This window comes from Notolepis coatsorum (genome assembly GCF_963971535.1).
Source record: "Notolepis coatsorum genome assembly, chromosome: 13".
Classification (NCBI taxonomy): domain Eukaryota; kingdom Metazoa; phylum Chordata; class Actinopteri; order Aulopiformes; family Paralepididae; genus Notolepis; species Notolepis coatsorum.
Genome location: NC_140177.1, coordinates 18,077,996 through 18,098,794, shown reverse-complemented (window position 1 = coordinate 18,098,794; position 20,799 = coordinate 18,077,996). Strand labels below are relative to the sequence as shown.

The window sequence follows — 20,799 nt, the reverse complement described above, 5'->3', positions numbered from 1 at the left end:
TAAGTAAGTAAGTAAGTAAGTAAGTAAGTAAGGCTTTATTTGTATAGAACCCTTCCCAGCACGAATGCACAGAGTACTTCACAAGTTTAAAAAGAAAAAAGAAAATGAACATGACAATTCATGAAAAAAAACATCCAAGGTAAAAACAGTGTAAAAACTCACAAGTTTAATAAACAAAATAACAGGTAAATTCATAAAAACATACAATATAAAAACAGGCACGGACAAAAACAGAAGAAACTAAATCACGTATGTACGTGGCCAAACGCCAACCTGAACAGGTGGGTTTTTAGCTGCCCCTTCTCCTACACATCCCTTGTGGATTATATTGTATTCTATATGTAACTGTTTTTATATGTGTAAATAAACAAACAAACAAACAAACAAACAAACAAACAAACAAACAAACAAACAAACAAACAAACAAACAAACAAACAAACAAACAAACAAACCTGGGGAGCTCATTCCAGAGCCTAGGGGCCATAGAGGGGAGGCTCTCAAGACCTGGGGAGCTCATTCCAGAGCCTAGGGGCCACAGAGGGGGAGGCTCTCAAGACCTGGGGAGCTCATTCCAGAGCCTAGGGGCCACAGAGGGGGAGGCTCTCAAGACCTGGGGAGCTCATTCCAGAGCCTAGGGGCCACAGAGGGGGAGGCTCTCAAGACCTGGGGAGCTCATTCCAGAGCCTAGGGGCCACAGAGGGGGAGGCTCTCAAGACCTGGGGGAGCTCATTCCAGAGCCTAGGGGCCACAGAGGGGAGGCTCTCAAGACCTGGGGAGCTCATTGCAGAGCCTAGGGGCCACAGAGGGGAGGCTCTCAAGACCTGGAGAACCTTTGTCATCCGGGTGTCAGCATTGCCTCCGGCTTGGACCGGCCGTCATACTGGCTCAATTGGCAGAGCCAGCGGGTGGAAGTCGATGGATGGGGATTTGGACGTTGTGGACAGCAACTCCTACAGGTCGGTTGGGGAACGCCTGCACAGCAGAGAGAGGAAGTGGCGGGGGTAGTGTGAGCCTCCCATGCGTTACACCTCGCCACTGAGAGTCCGCGCTGGCAGGTGAAAAGATGTGACAGGCTGCCTCCCCATGTACCGGAGGGGACACGTGATGCACGGCTTCTATCCTCCCTACAACCGACCAGTGGGGGGCATAGTCGAGCAACGTTCAAGACAGGGGAGGGGAGAACTGGAAATACGAAATTGGGATGGGAGAAAAATTGAAAAATAAGTAGAAAAAGTGGAGTAAAAAAAAAAGACCTGGGGAGCTCATTCCAGAGCCTAGGGGCTACTGCTTCAAACGGTCGGTCCCCCTTAGGCCTTGTCCAGACGAAGACGGATCCGATCTTTTTCGGTTTCATTTAGTTTTCATTTCAAAAAGGTTTTCCGTAAAAACAAAATTGTCTCAAGAAATAAGTGCGTGCCACAAATGTACAAAATAAAAGTGTTTCCTGTTTTAGATGTTGCTCTTTTATTTTGAAACCCCCCGACCGGAAGTGTTATCGTTGTTTTCGCTAGCGGAACAACTTGTGTCGTCCGGTTCTGTGCTTTTGAGCTAACGCTAGTTTTCCAAAGGAGAGGAGAGATACCGTGGCTCACATGCGCAAAATGCAGCTACAGGCAATCGATGATGAGGAGGAGGAGCTGCTGATTTTAATCGGCAGGAGAGAGAGAGCGTGTCAAAGCCGTATATAATATGGTGCGGTCATAGGCACGAACTACCTGTTGTATTAAATAAATTATTGATGTTTAACTTGTCCCTGTGTCCAGTCCTTTTCGACTAGCCCCACCCGTTCATTTTAAACAATGATGCATGTAATTGTATTAACGTTACTGTGTGTTGTAGCTATGTTAATAATTCTGAAGGGCATTAACGTTAACGTTAGTTGGGTATGTTAGCTAGTATGATAGAGTCCAGACAAACAAAGCTATTTACTTAGCTTGCTAGCTATCGTTGGTGTAACTGAGGGGTACAATTCCCTGACTGTATTGTTAGATATGATATTTAATACCACTACCTCATGTACTTTAACTTCTGGCCACCCAGTACAAGATATAAGTATGATGAACACTTTCCCACCTGATGAAACGAACCAACACAAATGTACCAAATCGAAGGTTTAATACAGCAAAGGGTGTATACAACGATCACTTAATTACATTTATGATTTGAAATATGGAATATGCACTTTTATGGCAAATGAGTATTCGTAGGTAAATCAACATTGAATGTCCAATCTCTGGTTGCGCAGGGAGTAAGTATACAACCTGGAATATTTAGGAAAACGATAGCGATGGTACTTAAATGATTATAGCTGGATACACTAAGGGGGGGGGGGGGGTCCCGCTGGTTGTAAGACAGTAGGAGGGGGGGGTTAGAGAAGCCGCTGGCGGTATCCCATCTGGCCGACGGTGTCTTGGGAGAATCCAAAGTCTTGGACACGGTGCCCACAGAACCTCGGACCGCAGACGAATACAGCTGGACCCTCTGTGGAACGGTATCTGCCGGTCCACAACGGAGAGACGTGAGGCGACCTCACGTGTAGAGCGCCGTCTCACCTGGAGTCCTCTCCGGGGGGTAGTTCCAACACTCCGCAGTGTTGGCCTTTATCCATGGAATAATCAAAGCACACAAAGCATAATCCAAGCCGTGGAGGGCTCGCCGTCGTCTGGGTAGAGTAATCCAATATACAGGTCCAGTCGCTCTTGGCCCGGAGCTCCTCGGATGCAATCACCACTAGGGGTCTGACCAGCCTGGTTAAGCGTCCAGATAACGTCAGGAACGATGGGGGTACTGATAACTGTAGAACTCTAACCGAACGATGCACCATACATAAATAGACTACTATTAGCTTAATAGAATACGTCCAACTCGACGGTATGGTGCCAAACTATGACCATTCAACTATTAATCTACACGATATCTCAATGCCTATTCTGGGCCAAGTAGGCCTTACTACACCGCACGTGCGTCGTGGGGAGGCTTTTGCGTCTGTCACTCTGTTGGAGGGTAAAGAACTGGACTAAAAGGAAAGTTCTACTTTACTGGCGCCATATATATATGCGCTATGAACAAATAGTACCATTCGTATTTCGCCCGACATATTACTGCGCGGAACCGGGGGTTGCCTCGACATGTTAGGCGGCACGATTGAACTTGGACCTAGGGGTATGGCAACCTGGCGCCAGGTTCTCGTCCAATGGTAGAATGAAACTATTATGGGCTGTTTAGTAGAAACGGGGATATTCAATGCATATTGTACAAGGAATATACAGGGGATATCAAACGATATACAAATACAATTAAATATATATATATAAATAAATATACATATTCGGTTTAATCTGATCCTTCACAACAGTTGGTATAGCTATTTAGCTAAGGTTGATAGCATTGATTAGCATCAACGCTAGCTGGCTGGCTACAAGGAATTCTTACAAGCTGGCATCGTAAATCTCAACACCAGCCATGGGAATAATATTTACTAAATTATAGAGGCTTTTTAATCGTAGGTAAAGGTAAGAGAGGATTTGTCATGATCAATGGAAGGCGTATGGTATGGAACAGTCTATGTGCTTCGCTACTTAGCTACCTTATTTGGGTTTTCAGAAAAAGGCCCGCTATGTGACGCTAATCTCTAGCTAGTAACGTATCGTGTATTTCATCACAGTAGCCTCCCTGTGTTTAATAAACACTTCTAGCCAGGACATATCTGCACATATAAGACATGTATCATGTTTAGTTTTTGTTGGCAGGGTTTGCACATGCGGATTAAGGGAGAGGTGGGCTATTGCGTCAACTGTTCAGGAAAGATGCTATAGGCTTGTAAAGACGGGAACGCAAGGGTGGCGTTGATTGATTGATTTATTCTGTCTTCAGATTTGTCCGCACTGGGACCCATTCATAGAAAATAGTGTATTGAGGCTCCCAGAACGCGGTTCCGTGTGGACCAAAGGTGCATACGTTAAAATACTTTGATGGATACAACCGAAATCATCTTCGTCTGGACATGGCCTTAGTCTTTAGCCTGGTTCACCACCAGGAGGCACTGATCAGAAGACCTCAGGGAATGGCATGACTTATATGGGTGTATGAGGTCCGAGATGTACATGGGGCCTTGACCGTAAACTGCTCTATATGTAAAAACCAGGACCTTGAATTGAATCCTCAACTGGACAGGAAGCCAGTGCAGGGAGGCCAGGACTGGTGTGACATGGGACCTCCTGGACCTGGTAAGCAACCTAGCAGCAGCATTTTGGACCAGTTGTAGCCATTCCACTGAGGCTTTGCTCAGGCACGTAAATAAAGAATTGCAATAGTCCAGCCTAGATGAAATAAAAGCATGAATAGCCATTTCCAGCTCTCCATGCGATAAAGTTTGGCTATATTCCTCAGGTGGAAGAAACAGATGCGGGTCAGGGATTTTACATGCTTCTCGAGAAGCATGGACTGGTCAAATGTTACCCCAAGATTTTTTTTATTTGCATGAACATTTCCCTTGAGCGGTCCCAAGAGATTTGTTACCCTAGAGGCAATTTTGTCCGCAGCTATAATTAATGGACACTATAATACAGACAAAGACCATAAAACAAGACAAGAGCCAGACTATTCCTTAACACTTTCAGCGCCACGCTATCTCTCCATCTGCACTGCCTGTGGCCACTCTTAAAAAGATGGTCATTTTCATGGTGTTTCACGATGTTTGCAGAGCTATATCTATATTCTATATTCTAGCTATGGAGACAATACAGTCGCTATCTCTCATCCAACATGTAATAAAATAGAAATTATTTTTCATGTATACGTTCATGTGTTATCCTGTGGTGAATATTGTATAGTTTCAGAGTGATCCGGGCTAATTCCTGGAAGCTGAGTTATGGAGCGCTATGTGCATTTTACGAAAGTCGTTTGCGTTTCTTGCCTGGACACAATACTACTTCCAAATCAAAGGTATATAATAGGTATTATGTTTCATCATGAAGGCATCAAAGCGGGGGGGGGGGGGGGGGGGGCATTTTGTGATGCTCTGATCGTCAGAAATGGCATACGTTTTGGAGTATGTGACATATGATCGTTGCGATCAATGTGAAATCATTGTAGGATCAAAGTAGGATTGACGTCATATCGTCCTTACCTTTGCTAGGAGGTATTCCAAAATGAATATTCCAATTGTCTGATCGCGATTTCCAGTATTGATGTCCATCGGGTCCCTGACATGAAATGGGACAAACTATGCATCAAGTGTGCTGGACGCGTTTCAAGTGGCTTGAATGAAGCATTTCACTTGCTCGGGTCCCATTCTCCGCCCGGACCATATAAAATGTAACACACAGTGTGAAATAAGGTGTCAAAGGGTAGGCGATACTGCCACCTAGCAGGATTCGGCCGGCATTGCAATCTCGCTGTCTCAGAATGAGTCCCAATGATACACAGAGGTCCGTGAGACTGTATAGAATATTAAAATCGAATAAAAGAAAAAACGATGAAGAGCCAACATTTCTCTGGTTTTCGGGGGTTCTGACGCTCAACGCATGGCGGCGAAACCCGAGAAATGTTGGGTCTGGCGCTGAATGTGTTAATGATCCATCCCTTCAGTTGTGTCTTAGCCTATTAAGCCCTAGCCATATTTTCAGAAAATTCGCATAAAAGTACATACCCAAGTAAATGGAAGATTGCTCCACTTCTACAAGGTCCATTTGCATGTTCTTTGTATCTAGGGACATCTATGGACCTCAGGGAATGTATTCCCAGTGTCTGATATATTGTGTCTGTCTTGAGTAAATTGTAATGAACCAAAGGAGAATATGCTTCCCCCCCCCCATCTTTGACGGTGAATAACACCATGCTAACATTGTACATTTTGATTGGTGTAGACCAGCGTTTCCCAAACTTTGGGACGCGAATCAAAATGGGTCACGGACCCGTTTTTATTGGGTCGCCAAAAAAATAATATATATATATATATTATAATTTTGTTTTCGTTTTAATAAAAAAGCTGTAGTTGTGTTGATTCAGTTTGGCACCACATACTTATGTGAATCTGGGTTTTCTACTCTAGCATACCTGAAAAACAAATACAGAAACAGACTAAATGCTCAGCATGACCTCAGAATAGCACTTTCAAAAACCAAGCCCAGAATAGATCTGCTGGTTGAAAACTTCAACCAGCCACATACCTCTCATTAGATTTCATTGTGCCATAGATTAAATATTATACCCCTTCTAGCATGATGTCAGGTCAGTAGAATTTTAAAATAAGTCAGTACAAATGTATCAGAATGTTGCTCAATGGTGGGGTTTAAGGTTGAGGGACTGAGGGAGGGGGTAAGAAATGGAGAGTTGAAAAAGGGGTGAGAAATAGAAAGGAGAGTAGAACATGTTTGTTCATTTAAAAGTGTTACAAAATTGTCTGTACATATGTTATGAGGTGGTGAGCAACTTAACATTATTGCTGTGATGTACTTTTATAATTAAATAAATACATTTCATATACATTTGAAATGCATGGTTTGTTGTGTTCTTTATCAGTAGTTTATAAATGTATGTTATGGCAATTCATGATGTATTTTTGTAAGTTTGGGTCCCGGGGAAACACCAAATTTCTCTTTTGGGTCTCGAGCTGAAAAAGTTTGGGAAGCCCTGGTGTAGACCACTTACTTTAACAAACAAAAATAGTACCACTCACGGCACCTATAAGAGGAAGACACATCAAGCACACACAACCGACAAAGAGAAACTGACGATATTTCTACACACGGACCACATCAACAGAAAGTTATGACACGAGAACAGTCGAAAAGTGATGAGAAAGAGTAGGACAGATGGGGAGGAGATGTAACAGGGACGCTGTAACGTCGGCATGCTTTTTAAGAGGCAGATAGGACTACATAGTAGAGGCTTAGTCTGAATGGCCAGATGTTTCATTCTCTAATTAAGTCTCCATGGTAGTTAATCGCATGTGTTTTCCTATCTGCCAACAGCAGGTGAGTAGAGGATGACGACCCTAGAATTCTGTCGTGGAGATCTGATACACATCCCAACCTCCGTGCCGCCGGGCGATGTAGAGGTAGGCTGCTTTTTGTTCCGCCTTTTTCTCACGCCAGAGACACGCCAGAAGAGCAGGAGCCTGGCTGTTCACGCCAGAAGAGCAGGGGCCTGGCTGTTCACACCAGAAGAGCAGGAGCCTGGCTGTTCACACCAGAAGAGCAGGGGCCTGGCTGTTCACGCCAGAAGAGCAGGAGCCTGGCTGTTCACACCAGAAGAGCAGGGGCCTGGCTGTTCACGCCAGAAGAGCAGGAGCCTGGCTGTTCACACCAGAAGAGCAGGAGCCTGGCTGTTCACACCAGAAGAGCAGGGGCCTGGCTGTTCACACCAGAAGAGCATGAGCCTGGCTGTTCACACCAGAAGAGCAGGAGCCTGGCTGTTCACACCAGAATAGCAGGAGCTTGGCTGTTCACACCAGAAGAGCAGGAGCTTGGCTGTTCACACCAGAAGAGCAGGAGCCTGGCTGTTCACACCAGAAGAGCAGGAGCCTGGCTGTTCACACCAGAAGAGCAGGAGCCTGGCTGTTCACACCAGAAGAGCATGAGCCTGGCTGTTCACACCAGAAGAGCAGGAGCCTGGCTGTTCACACCAGAATAGCAGGAGCCTGGCTGTTCACACCAGAATAGCAGGAGCTTGGCTGTTCACACCAGAAGAGCAGGAGCCTGGCTGTTCAGGCAAGAAGAGCAGGAGCCTGGCTGTTCACACCAGAAGAGCAGGAGCCTGGCTGTTCACACCAGAAGAGCAGGAGCCTGGCTGTTCACACCAGAAGAGCAGGAGCCTGGCTGTTCACACCAGGTTCAGCTTTTTCCCACAAGCCACAAGACTCCTGAACAAGGACAAGAACAGGAGAAAAACTCTTGAACACACACCTCTTAAAAAACTCACACACAAGCACGCGCACACGCACGCACGCACACACACACACACACACACACACACACACACACACACACACACACACACACACACACACACACACACACACACACACACACACACACACACACACACACACACACACACACACACACACACACACACACACACACACACACACAAAGACACAAGCACCCTGCACTGCACCTTTATATGCACATCGTATCTTATCTTATCTTACCTTACCTTATATTATCTTATCTTGTCTTACCGTATCTTACATGTATAACTGATGCTCCTCTGTCAGTCTTGTATTGAAGAGCTCTGCACCTGGACCCCTGTGACCAAGACGCTTTAAAGGGACAGTTCAGAATGTTGGATCCCTCGCCTTGTTTCCTACTTATCAATGATGTGGTTTATCGTAAGAGTTATTTAATCCATGCTGTCATTGATATTGGATACCTGCAGCGGACCTCAAATGTCTTAGGTAAAACTAATAGTAAAATTATACTTACATCAGATGTAGTGTCAGATGTGCAAAAGCAGCATTGTTCAGTTGTGAAATGTATGGCAGGTGAATAGTGTCTGCAGTCAATATCTTCCCAATTGCAAACATTTACAAATGCCAGAGGTTCCTCCCAAATTCAATAGGGAATACATATTGCAAGATTGTTAAAATAAACTATGTTTGTTCATAAAGTAATAATATTTTGTGGTAATCAAAAACAAGATATTTAATGAAAACCTGGAATATTAAATGATGAAATAATTCAAAAGATACAACAATGAAACACTCAGCCATGCATGAAATAACAGAAAATGAATACGGGTAATCTTTTACCCATGTTGCGCATTAGAAGGGTAGTGATACAAAAACAATTTTTAGTCAAAAAGTAAGAAAGTAAACATTTTAATAAGGATTTGTGATAATCGAAAACAAGTTAATTGAGGAATACCTGGAATACTGGATCATGGAATTAATTTATTGCAAATATATAGAAAAACAAACTCACTCTGGTCACTTTTGACCCATGTTGCACATCAAACAGTATGTACTCAGAAAGACCCCTTTGACAACAACACTGGTGAGTAGGAAGTAGGACTTCCCCTTTAAAAGGGAACAAGGCGCAAATTTCAGAATTCTTTATTTCTCTTTATTTAAAACTCGAAGATCTATTGAGGTCGCCCACATTTACACTGATGTGGAGTAAAAAGTGGAGTGTACCTACAGACGAGTTCAAATAAACAACAAGCACAGATGAGAAGGAAGAATAATCAGTTAAAACAGTAACATGTTGAAGCAGGGTGGTTTGTGATCATGGTTCTAAACTGTCCATAGGTTAGGAGGGTATTGATCTAGACTAGAGAGTATTGATCTTTTGGGTGTGTTGACGATTGTTCCAGGAATTTGTAGCAACTAAAATAAAAGGCTGACATTACAGATTGGGGCGACCTTAAGCACATTGCTGTTCATCATTTGAGCCGGTCAGATAGGGTCCAAAGTTCCCATCCAGCATCATTGTGATGTAAGGTGGTAGCTTTCTAATAAGGGCTTAATAGATAAACAAATACCAAGGTTTATTACGCCTCTCTGCCAGACAAGACCAACCCACCTTATCATACAGGATACAGTGGTGAGAACCTTATCCATCACCAGTAATAAATCTGAGGGCGGAATGACAGGCCGAGTCTCGGGGTGACTGGAAGGAGCAGCATTCCATAAATTACATCCCATAATCCAAACCTGTCTCCGTCTGCCTACCTCGTTATTTTTCCAGTACACACACACACACACACACACACACACACACACACACACACACACACACACACACACACACACACACACACACACACACACACACACAATCCTCTTTCTACGTTCCACTAATGTGTTATTCTTGTGGTTTAAATGAAGAAAGTCCAAAATATTTGTGAACATGAACTCTGTCCCAAATCCAAAAATGTCCGCTCATCAGGTATAAAGTCTGGAGATGCTCGATAGACAACTAGAAAGGTGAGCTCAGTAGAGCACAAATGTCCAACAGGCGGCAGCCATCCATTTATTTTCTAGTAGCCTACGCGTTGGGCGAGGTTTATGTGTAGGGGGCAGGGCAAACATAGACCAATGAGAGCATATTTCGTTATTCATATTACACTATTACACACTAGTACAGATTATGCACTTCAGGAAAAAACATGAACAGCAGAGTAACCATGAGTTTCAATTTGGACCAACGTATTACACATATTCTTATAAATATCTTGGTTGTATCTTTAATGAGTACACCTGACACCTGAGATGCACCTGAATGTAATGCTATCCAGAACCGTGCCATGAGATACTTCTTGGGAGTCCATAAATATACAGCAAAAGAAGGGGACATGGGTTGGGAGGACTCATGCTTGGTCAAGCAAAAGGTGAAATGGTTAGGTTATGGAACCGCCTGGTCCAGCTGCCATATGACAATTTCTTTACATAATTAAAACTAAATTATCAACAATCCATCAGGATAAGTGGATGGTGGAGATATGGAAAAAACCTAAACTTAGAAAATAGGTTGAAATTAAAGATTAGTATTTTACTGAACCTTATGTAATGTTAAAAGAGAAGACAGAGGTCTCTGTGTGCCCAGTTGAGGTCTGGCACCCTGCCATTGGCTGTGGCAGTGGGTAGATTCTAAGGTAAACCTGAGGAGGAGCGGTTGTGTGTTCTCTGTGATCTGGGAACGGTGGAAAATGAATATCATTTCGTTTTTTATTGCCCCTTGTACACCGATTTGAGGAGGGCTTTATTTGAGAAAATTCAATTTGTAAATCCGGATTTGTTTTGGCAGTCTGAGAGTTGTATGTTGAGTTCTTTTTTTGTGGAGGAGATCTTCAGTTTTTCAGGTTTTTTGGAGAAAGCATGGCATTTGAGACAAAACACACTATATCCTATATATAATTGTATATGAATTCCTCTTGTTTCTTTGTTTACATACATTGTTTACAGCTTGTTATATTACGTTTTATTTAGTTTTCTTTTTTTTGTATATGTGTCTTGTAAGCCCATATGGGCTGGGCATACACCTGTATGTAAGACACGAAAATAAAAAAACATCAATTCAAATCAATCAATCAAAGTACACTACTAACACTATTACACTATTACACATATGTGACCGAGTCCAGCGATTGTGCCAACATGTCTCCATTTTAATTTTCCAGATTTTTCCAGATTATGAAAGGACAGAATGTAAGCTTTCAAATGATGTGTCATACTTTGAAATCTGAGAATGTTATTATTATGATGTGCTCATTTTAAATCTTGTAGCAGTCTTTTTTCCCCAGAGACTGGGAGGTTCCCAGTTCGATTCTTGCTCCTCCCGGGCAGCATGTCGATGTGTCCTTGAGCAAGACACTTAACCCCTAATTGCTCCCGATGAGCAGGTTGGCACCTTGCATGGTTGCCTCCGCCGTCGGTGTGTGAATGAAAGGGTAAAATGTGAGTAACAAATTGTAAAGCGCTTTGGATAAAAGCGCTATATAAAAAATAAAGAAAAGCAGCCATGGTTACATTTTCTGTTTCAGAACTGAGAAGACTACTATAGAATAAAGACCATTAGGGTATAAAAACTCAAAACAAAATGTTTGTGGCGCCACAAAACCAGTCTCCCATTCAATGTCAGTGAAGCAGCTACAGACATACCTGATGACATCACAAGTTTCAGTCCTATGTCTCTGGTTTCTGGCTTTGAGAGAGAGTAGCTCCCACAAAGCTCTGTGGGAGAGAGTAGCTCCCACAAAGCTCTGAGAGAGAGAGAGTAGCTCCCACAAAGCTCTGAGAGAGAGAGAGAGAGTAGCTCCCACAAAGCTCTGAGAGAAAGTAGCTCCCACAAAGCTCTGTGAGAGAGAGAGTAGCTCCCACAAAGCTCTGAGAGAGAGAGAGTAGCTCCCACAAAGCTCTGTGAGAGAGTAGCTCCCACAAAGCTCTGTGGGAGAGAATAGCTCCCACAAAGCTCTGAGAGAGAGTAGCTCCCACAAAGCTCTGTGAGAGAGAGTAGCTCCCACAAAGCTCTGAGAGAGAGAGTAGCTCCCACAAAGCTCTGAGAGAGAGAGTAGCTCCCACAAAGCTCTGTGAGAGAGAGAGTAGCTCCCACAAAGCTCTGAGAGAGAGAGAGAGTAGCTCCCACAAAGCTCTGAGAGAGAGAGAGAGTAGCTCCCACAAAGCTCTGTGAGAGAGAGTAGCTCCCACAAAGCTCTGAGAGAGAGAGTAGCTCCCACAAAACTCTGTGAGAGAGAGAGTAGCTCCCACAAAGCTCTGAGAGAGAGAAAGTAGCGCCCACAAAGCTCTGAGAGAGAGAGAGAGTAGCTCCCACAAAGCTCTGAGAGAGAGAGAGAGTAGCTCCCACAAAGCTCTGAGAGAGAGAGTAGCTCCCACAAAGCTCTGAGAGAGAGAGAGAGTAGCTCCCACAAAGCTCTGTGAGAGAGAGAGTAGCTCCCACAAAGCTCTGTGAGAGAGAGAGTAGCTCCCACAAAGCTCTGAGAGAGAGTAGCTCCCACAAAGCTCTGTGAGAGAGAGTAGCTCCCACAAAGCTCTGTGAGAGAGAGAGTAGTTCCCACAAAGCTCTGTGGGAGAGTGCAGCACTGGCTTCCCATTGCCACATAAATCTGCTTCAAGGTTCTTGACCTGGCATACCATGCAGCGAAGGGAACGGCTCCCTCCTACCTCCGGTCAATGGTCTCTAACTACACACCCTCAAGACCCCTACGCTCTGCATCTTCTAACTACACACCCTCAAGACCCCTACGCTCTGCATCTTCTAACTACACACCCTCAGGACCCCTACGCTCTGCATCTTCTAACTACACACCCTCAAGACCCCTACGCTCTGCATCTTCTAACTACACACCCTCAAAGCCCCTACGCTCTGCATCTTCTAACTACACAGTCAAGACCCCTACGCTCTGCATCTTCTAACTACACACCCTAGTCAAGACCCCTACGCTCGGCATCTTCTAACTACACAGTCAAGACCCCTACGCTCGGCATCTTCTAGCTACACAGTCAAGACCCCTACGCTTGGCATCTTCTAACTACACAGTCAAGCCCCCTACGCTCTGCATCTTCTAACTACATAGTCAAGACCCCTGCGCTCTGCATCTTCTGGCCGCCTCAGACCCACTCCTATCCAAGCTCCTGGCGTGTCATCAAAGAGCAGCAGGCTATCCTCGCTCCACAATGGTGGAACTAACTTGCCACCACAGTCAGGAAAGCTGAAACCCGCCCAATTTTCTACCTTCAACTAAAAACACACTTCTTCAATCAATAAAATAAGAAATTATTTAAACTACTACTACCTATCTTGCTAATATGTCTATACTACTATGCACTCAGAGTGTAACACTCAGGTTCGACACTATTTGACAATCAATGCCACTGACCCTTAGCTGCCAGAGATGTAGGCCTCCTACTGCCACTTTGGATAAAGGTGTCGCTTAAATGACTAAATGTAAATGTGGCTCATGTTCACACATAATTATTCAACATTCCTTGGCTATGGAAAAATAACCAAATATATATATATATAATAAAATCGGCCTACAGTACATAAACTTTTTTTTTTTAAATGAGGTGTGGACTTCAGTTAATCAGCGGTGGTACATTTATAGTGTGTCAGTTGTCACCTTGTCAACAGTCTGTCAGCTGACAGTCAACAGTCACTTTTTCCAAGCTGCAAAGTCATAACTCGTCATTTTCATCCCAAAAGGTTGTTAATAAACCTATCCCTTACCGTAATCATTCCAGCTACAGTAGATTCGATTAGATTTTAATGTATTGTCATCATGCAGCACAAGTACAGTACAACAAAACGAGGTTTGGCATCCAACCAGAGTGCAAATATAACAGTAAAGTGCAATAGTAATATACAATGTATGGGTGATTAAACTGGGTATGAAATATATAAATGAATACTACTGAATAATAGTTCTAATCAGATATATGTACAGAGTTGTAGTATTATGTACAGTGATACAGGTATAAAGTCACTATGGTAGTAGTCATACTGGCCAGCAACATAACTACTAAGAGATAAGGGATATGTATAGATATAGTATCTACAGATATGAAACAAGGATTATGCAGGTATGTACAGAGTAGACGGATGTGGATATATATATATACGGTAAGAATAAATATATATACGGTATATACAGCATTGTTGTACATGCTATCATGCAGTTGCATAGGATTATATCAGGTATATGCAGGCAATATATTTGCTGTAAATATAAATATATACAAATGATAATTTGTACCTATACATTTTAAATACATTTTGAAAGTCTGGTGAAACTACCCTGTTGGCAGTCTACTGATGTTAAACTAAAACTCTAGACACTTCCCACAGTCAACCGACACACGACTGATGAGATGCAGATATTCTACAACGACCATCCGAATACAGTGTGACGAATGGTCCAATGAGGCCCACTTAGAGTGAGGTCCCAGTGCGTGAAGTGAACACTCTCTTCCAATACAGCTGTCCCCTCTAGTGGAGACATGTGGCATAGCAGTGACTGCAGAAGCCATGCAATGAGTGATGTCGTTTATCTCTGTCAAGAGGATTAGCTGATAAAACCCAATCCATGTTATCTTTCTGGGGATACAAATGAGCAAATTGAGCAAGGTAAGGATTACTGTGTGGTTACATCAATCAATCTCTCTCTCCTCTCCTCTCCTCTCCTCTCCTCTCCTCTCCTCTCCTCTCCTCTCCTCTCCTCTCCTCTCCTCTCCTCTCCTCTCCTCTCCTCTCCTCTTCTCTTCTCTTCTCTTCTCTTCTCTTCTCTTCTCTTCTCTTCTCTTCTTCTCTCTTCTCTTCTCTTCTCTTCTCTTCTCTTCTCTTCTCTTCTCTTCTCTCTCTTCTCTTCTCTTCTCTTCTCTTCTCTTCTCCTCTATTCTCTTATCTTCTCTTCTCCTCTCTCTGTCTCTGTGTGTGTGTGTGTGTGTGTGTGTGTGTGTGTGTGTGTGTGTGTGTGTGTGTGTGTGTGTGTGTGTGTGTGTGTGTGTGTGTGTGTGTGTGTGTGTGTGTGTGTGTGTGTGTGCGTGTGTGTGCATGGGCATGTGTGTTAAACAGTGGATTTAACTCTATCTTTCATTTCACTTTGAATTCCCACGACAAATCTGATTAGGACTGAAATGTCATCCATGCCAGAGGAAGCGTCTGTGGATTAAGCCATGTGTGTTTTGTACACTAAAGGAAAATCATATCGGCCTGCGTTGTTTGCGGCGTTTACGTGCGACACACTTAATTGATTCTCACGCGGTCCAGAAGAATATGCCATGATACTTTATTAGCAGTAGAGCCTCGGCACAGAGCATTCACATTCACAAGAAATCAATTAGATTCACATATGGTCGGAGTAATTATCATTACAGATAATTGGTATTAAAGAACGACACAACGTGGATGTCATGTAGGAGGGTGACAGTTGCCCTGGATAAGAGAGGAGAGGAGAAGAGAGGAGAAGAGGAGAGAAGAGGAGAGAAGAGAAAAGAGAAGAGAAAAGAAGAGAAGAGAAGAGAAGAGAAGAGAAGAGAAGAGAAGAGAAGAGAAGAGAAGAGAAGAGAAGAGAAGAGAAGAGAAGAGAAGAGGAGAGGAGAGAAAAGAAAAGAAAGAGAAGAGAAGAGAAGAGAAGAGAAGAGAATAGAAGAGAAGAGAAGAGAAGAGGAGAGAAGAGAGGAGAGGAGGAGAGAAGAGAGGAAAAGAGAAGAGAGAGGAGAAGAGAGGAGAGAAGAGAGGAGAAGAGAAGATGGGAGAGGAGGTGAAGGAAGAGGAGAATAGATGAAAAGAGAGGAGAAGAGAGGAGAGGAGAATAGAGGAGTAGATAAGAGAATAAATTAAAGGAGATGAGAATAGATTAAAAAAGAGGAGAAGAGAGATATGAAATGAGAGAATAAATGAGAAGAGAGGAGAAGAGATGAGAGGAGAGGAGAGGAGAGGAGAAGAGAAGAGAAGAGAAGAGAAGAGAAGAGAAGAGAAGAGAAGAGAAGAGAAGAGAAGAGAAGAGAAGAGAAGAGAAGAGAAGAGAGGAGAGGAGAGGAGAAGAGATGAGAGGAGAAGAGAAGAGAGGAAAATAAAAGAGAAGATAAGAGAGGAGAGGAGAAGAGAGGAGAGGAGAAGAGAGGAGAAGAGAAGATAATAGATTAAAAGAGAGGAGAATATAAGAGAAGAGACGAGAAGAAGTGAGTGGAAAAGAGAAGAGATAAAACGAGAGAAGAGAGGAGAGGAGAAGATAAGAGAGGAGAAGAGAGGAGAAGATATGAGAGGAGAAGAGAGGAGAATAGAAGAGAATCGAGGACAATAGAAGAGAAGAGAGGAGAAGAGGTGAGTGGAGAAGAGAAGAGATTAAAAGAAAGAAGAGAAGAGAGGAGCGGAGAAGAGAAGAGAAGAGAGGAGAAAGAAGAGAAGAGAGTAGAAGAGAAGAGAAGAGAAGAGAAGAGAAGAGAAGAGAAGAGAAGAGAAGAGAAGAGAAGAGAAGAGAAGAGAAGAGAAGAGAAGGGAGGGTAAGGCCTAGTAGGAGATGCAACACCAGAAAACAACAACAGCTGTTTAGCTTGTGGCAAAAGAACAGGATAGAATAACAACGTACTTTGCAAGACATTATTAAGAGTGGGTAGAGAGGTTGTCTGACTTGATGTTAAGTAATGGGAAACCAAATCGAAGTCCCACTCCTTACAGAAAAGTGCATGTTCCTGGTCTGAGAGTAGAGTAAAACCCCTTAGGCTACGTTCACATCGCAGGCAGAAGTGGCCCAAATCAGTTTTTTTGCTCATATGTGACTCAGGTCAGATATTGTTCACAACAGTGTGAACAAAACAAATCACATGGAATCTGATCATTTCAATTCAGATTTGGGCCACTTTCTTATGTGGGTTGGGATTCCTTTCCAGGGAAAAGAATCCCAGTGATGGAAAGTATTTTTACTCAAGTACTGTACAGAATTTGCTCTTAGGGCCATTTAAGACCTTTTCTGGCCAATTTTGGGATTCCCCAACCGTCCCTGACATGGGCTGACTTCGGTAGGTTTGAGATCAGACGGGCCGCTGCGTTCTGAATGAGTTGAAGAGGCTTGGTGGCGGTGGTCGGAAGGCCAGCAAGCAGTGCGTTGCAGTAGTCGAGGCAGGAGATGACTGTTGATTGGACGAGGAGTTGGGTGGCTTCTTTTGTCAGGAAGGGGCGGATCCTTCTGACGTTGCTCAGGAGGAATCTGCAGGTTCTGTTTGTCGCTGCAATGTGAGCGGAGAAGTTCAACTGCATGGTCGTCAAGGACAACACCAAGGTTCTTGGCAGTCGGGGACGCGGTCGGGGACGCGGTCGGGGATGCGGTCACAGTTGAATTCTCGACTGTGATGGAAAGGTCGGTCAGGGGGAAGGATTTCGCTGGCAGGTGAAGCAATTCTGTTTAGCTTAGATTAACTTAGGTTAACTAAAGATGCACTTCTTCAACCATTATCTGAAAAAAAAAAAAAATAAATAAATAAAAAATCTAACTCTAACTAACCTTACTGTCATGCACATGTCCTAATAAACTAACCTACACTGTAGCACTCAACACTTTGATGAACATTGTTACTCAGCTGATAGAGTTGTGCCCTTCCTGATGACTTGTCGTACAGAACTTGTAAGTTGCTTTGGATTAAAGCGTCAGCTAAATGACTAAATGTAAATGTAAATGTATTTGGGAGGAATTTTTTTTTATTTTTTTTTTGTATTATTGCAAAACAAAAATTATTAAAAGTCAGTACTCAACACACAATGCATAATGAAACTAACAATTAAGGTGGCTAAAATGACATGCAAGTACAGAAACAGAAAACATAATATAATAATATAATCTATAATAATATTTTACCGTATACAGTGTATATCCAACGAAATTACCAATTATACCAATGCCTTATACAGGATATACCCCTAATACCTATTATCTAAAACCCTACACACATATGCTCCAGCTCGAACCCCCCCCTCCCGGACCCCTCCTTGGATAGTACCTCCATTATCGCTCACTCCTAACCAGACACTACCATTATAAGCTAGCTTTTATTCTCTCCACCACTTCTAACCACATTGACATTTTGGATTCGTTGAGACCCAGAATTCTTGCTGTAGATATTTCTTGATAAATCACATCGAGATATGTAAGAAACCAAACCTTCCGGCACATTTTTTCCGGTTGAAACCAGCGTGATGCGATCAGTTTTTTAGCTACTGTGATACCCGATAAAACCAATCTCTTTAGCTGTGGATTTACTGCAAACTCAAAAACATCATTCAATAGTAATACAGAGGGGTGTACTGGTATATTCCAAGATACGAGTTTTGATAATTGATGGGTCACATCTTTCCAGAATGCCTTAACTGGTGGGCAGTCCCAATACATGTGCATAAATGTCCCTTCGTCTCCATTTGTACATTGGGAGCATTTTGAGTCTTGTTTAAGACCCATTCTGTTCAGTCTTATAGGAGTCAAGTATGTCCTGTGAATATAGTTAAGATTGATTTGTTGATGGTCCGGGTTCCTTGATGTAAGACGGACATTTGCCCATGCTCCTTGCCAATCAAAGTCACTTTCCAGGTCTGGTATATCCCTCCTCCAGACAGAGTCTAGTTGGAGGGTTTCATACGAGGACGTTAGTAATTGATAATAAAAACCTGATACAAAACCTCTCGATGTCTCTCTTTCATAGAAGAATTTGTGGTATCTGTGGTGTTCAACTGGTATGTCTAATGGAACACCGTGAGACTTCAAACATAGCAGTAACTGTATGTAAAAAAGCCATGTGGACCCGGTGAGATTAAACTTTGTGCATATTTCTCCATAACTACAAAAACCCTGGTTGTTAAAAACATCCCCTAATGAGTGTATGCCTTGCTCTTCCCATATAGGGAATCTTATAGGACGTTTTTCAATTAAGAGTGCATTGTTATTGAATAAGGGAGTGTGATTATGCCATTTTTGTGGGTTAGGATATTTCTTTTGTGTTTCACGCCATATCCGGATCGCATGGGTAATTATGGGGCCAAATTTCCGCTCACAGTGCTTGATTGGTAGTTTAGTGTGTGCTATGTCCTTCAGTCTATGTGGGGCTACTATGTTTTCTTCCAATTTTCTCCAGGATACTAATGCTTGGGGATCAAACCATATTGTCAATGGTCTTAATGTGTACGCCTTAAAATATTGGAAAAAATCTGGAACTGCCATGCCACCGTCTGCTTTATTTCTCTGTGCGGTGGATCTTTTTATGCGTGGTGGTTTGTTATTCCAAATAAATTTGTATGTGGAGGAGTGTAATCTTTTTTTTGGGAGGAATCATAGTGATTCCTTCATGTCAACTCTACAGGCCTCCTTGGAATTAATTAATCACAATTTAAATAAATATAACAATATTTGTACGATAAAGAATTACGCATTTGATGTCGGAAAAATAAATAATATGGATTCATCTGATCACAGGGCAGCTGGATTAACCATATCTGAGCCAGCTATTTTGGACAAATGTATAATTACTCAGATATTCAAACACAATTATGCAATTATTGTGAAATGACTGAAAATAATAATTATTTAATGCCTTCTGTGGCGTTTGTATTTCTTATTTGTTAAATATCTGTTTTATTGATTAATTATACATTTGAAAGAATGCAGGTTATAGCCAACATGCAATGCTACAATGGGACAGACATTTGCCGTTTTATATAGCTATAACCTGCATTCTTTCAAATATATCATTAATCAATAAAACAGATATTGAAATACTACACTACACCAACACTGCAAATGACAATGGATAGATAAATAAATAAGAACTAAAGCTAATCGCGTGGATATATCTATAGTGAGACTGTATTAATATTTCATAAGTCTTGCGCCACACACACACACGCACACTGTATAGCCTACGTGTCTAATGAATGAACAGTAGGCTCTAATTACTTGTTTCATTAGGATTAGGATTAGGAGGAGTAGATACTATATGCTCTGCCCTATACGTACAGTAAGTACAGTACACATGTGATCTCCTAACAAAGCAAGTCATTAGAATAATATAAGCCTATACTGCGTTCATTCATTACGCACATAGACTATACAGTACTATATCGGCCACCATTTCCACCATTGCGTGCATGGCTGCATCATCAGTTGCATTATAATGAGCTCGAGCAGGTGCGCCTCCACTTCCTCTATCCTAAACTCGTTTTGATGACATGCAATTCCATTTGCACACGGCTCTATTGGCTGCCTTATAAGAAGCTGCCGGAGGCGTGTGACATTCCTCATTGCCGGCATCCCAGCTGGGATCGTTTGGGCCACTTAAGACAGCTTCCCCACGCGTTGGTGAATCAGTGTGTACTTGTCGGTGATTCCAAGATAGTTGCCCTAAGAGAAGTCTTTGGGCAATGTTGGTGAATGAGACCCAATGTCGTTAGTGGATAGCTCGCAAAGACGGAGCAGAATCCGTGTGAAAACTGCAGGTGATTGATTGATTGATTGAAAATGTTATTAACAGAATGGAGAATGGGTACAATACAGTTCAGTCAAGGCCTTCAAGTACGCTGATGACACCATCATCCTGGGCCTCATCTCCAACAATGATGAGTTCATTTACCGGCAGGAGGTGGACAGAGCAGTGAGGTGGTGCTCATCCAACAACCTCCTGCTCAACACCTCCAAAACCATGGAAATTGCCATAGATTTCAGGACTTTAAAAAAAACACCCATACTCCCAATAACCATCTCAGCCCAACCCATAACCCTAACTAAATCATTCAAGTTCCTTGGCAATAAACTCAAATGGGACATTAACACCACTGCCATCATCAAAAAGGCCCAGC

At 42.8% G+C, this 20,799-nt stretch overlaps 1 protein-coding gene across 1 annotated transcript in view; it reads left to right on the top strand.

Annotated features, from left to right (window-relative positions):
• The window catches only part of pde1cb (phosphodiesterase 1C, calmodulin-dependent b), a gene marked incomplete at both ends in the record, with an annotated part of 313,514 nt that overhangs the window by 281,511 nt on the left and 11,204 nt on the right, over positions 1–20,799 (top strand). The window contains 1 exon segment of the mRNA XM_084327584.1: positions 4,175–4,227. Coding sequence (XP_084183710.1) covers positions 4,175–4,227 — 53 coding nt within the window.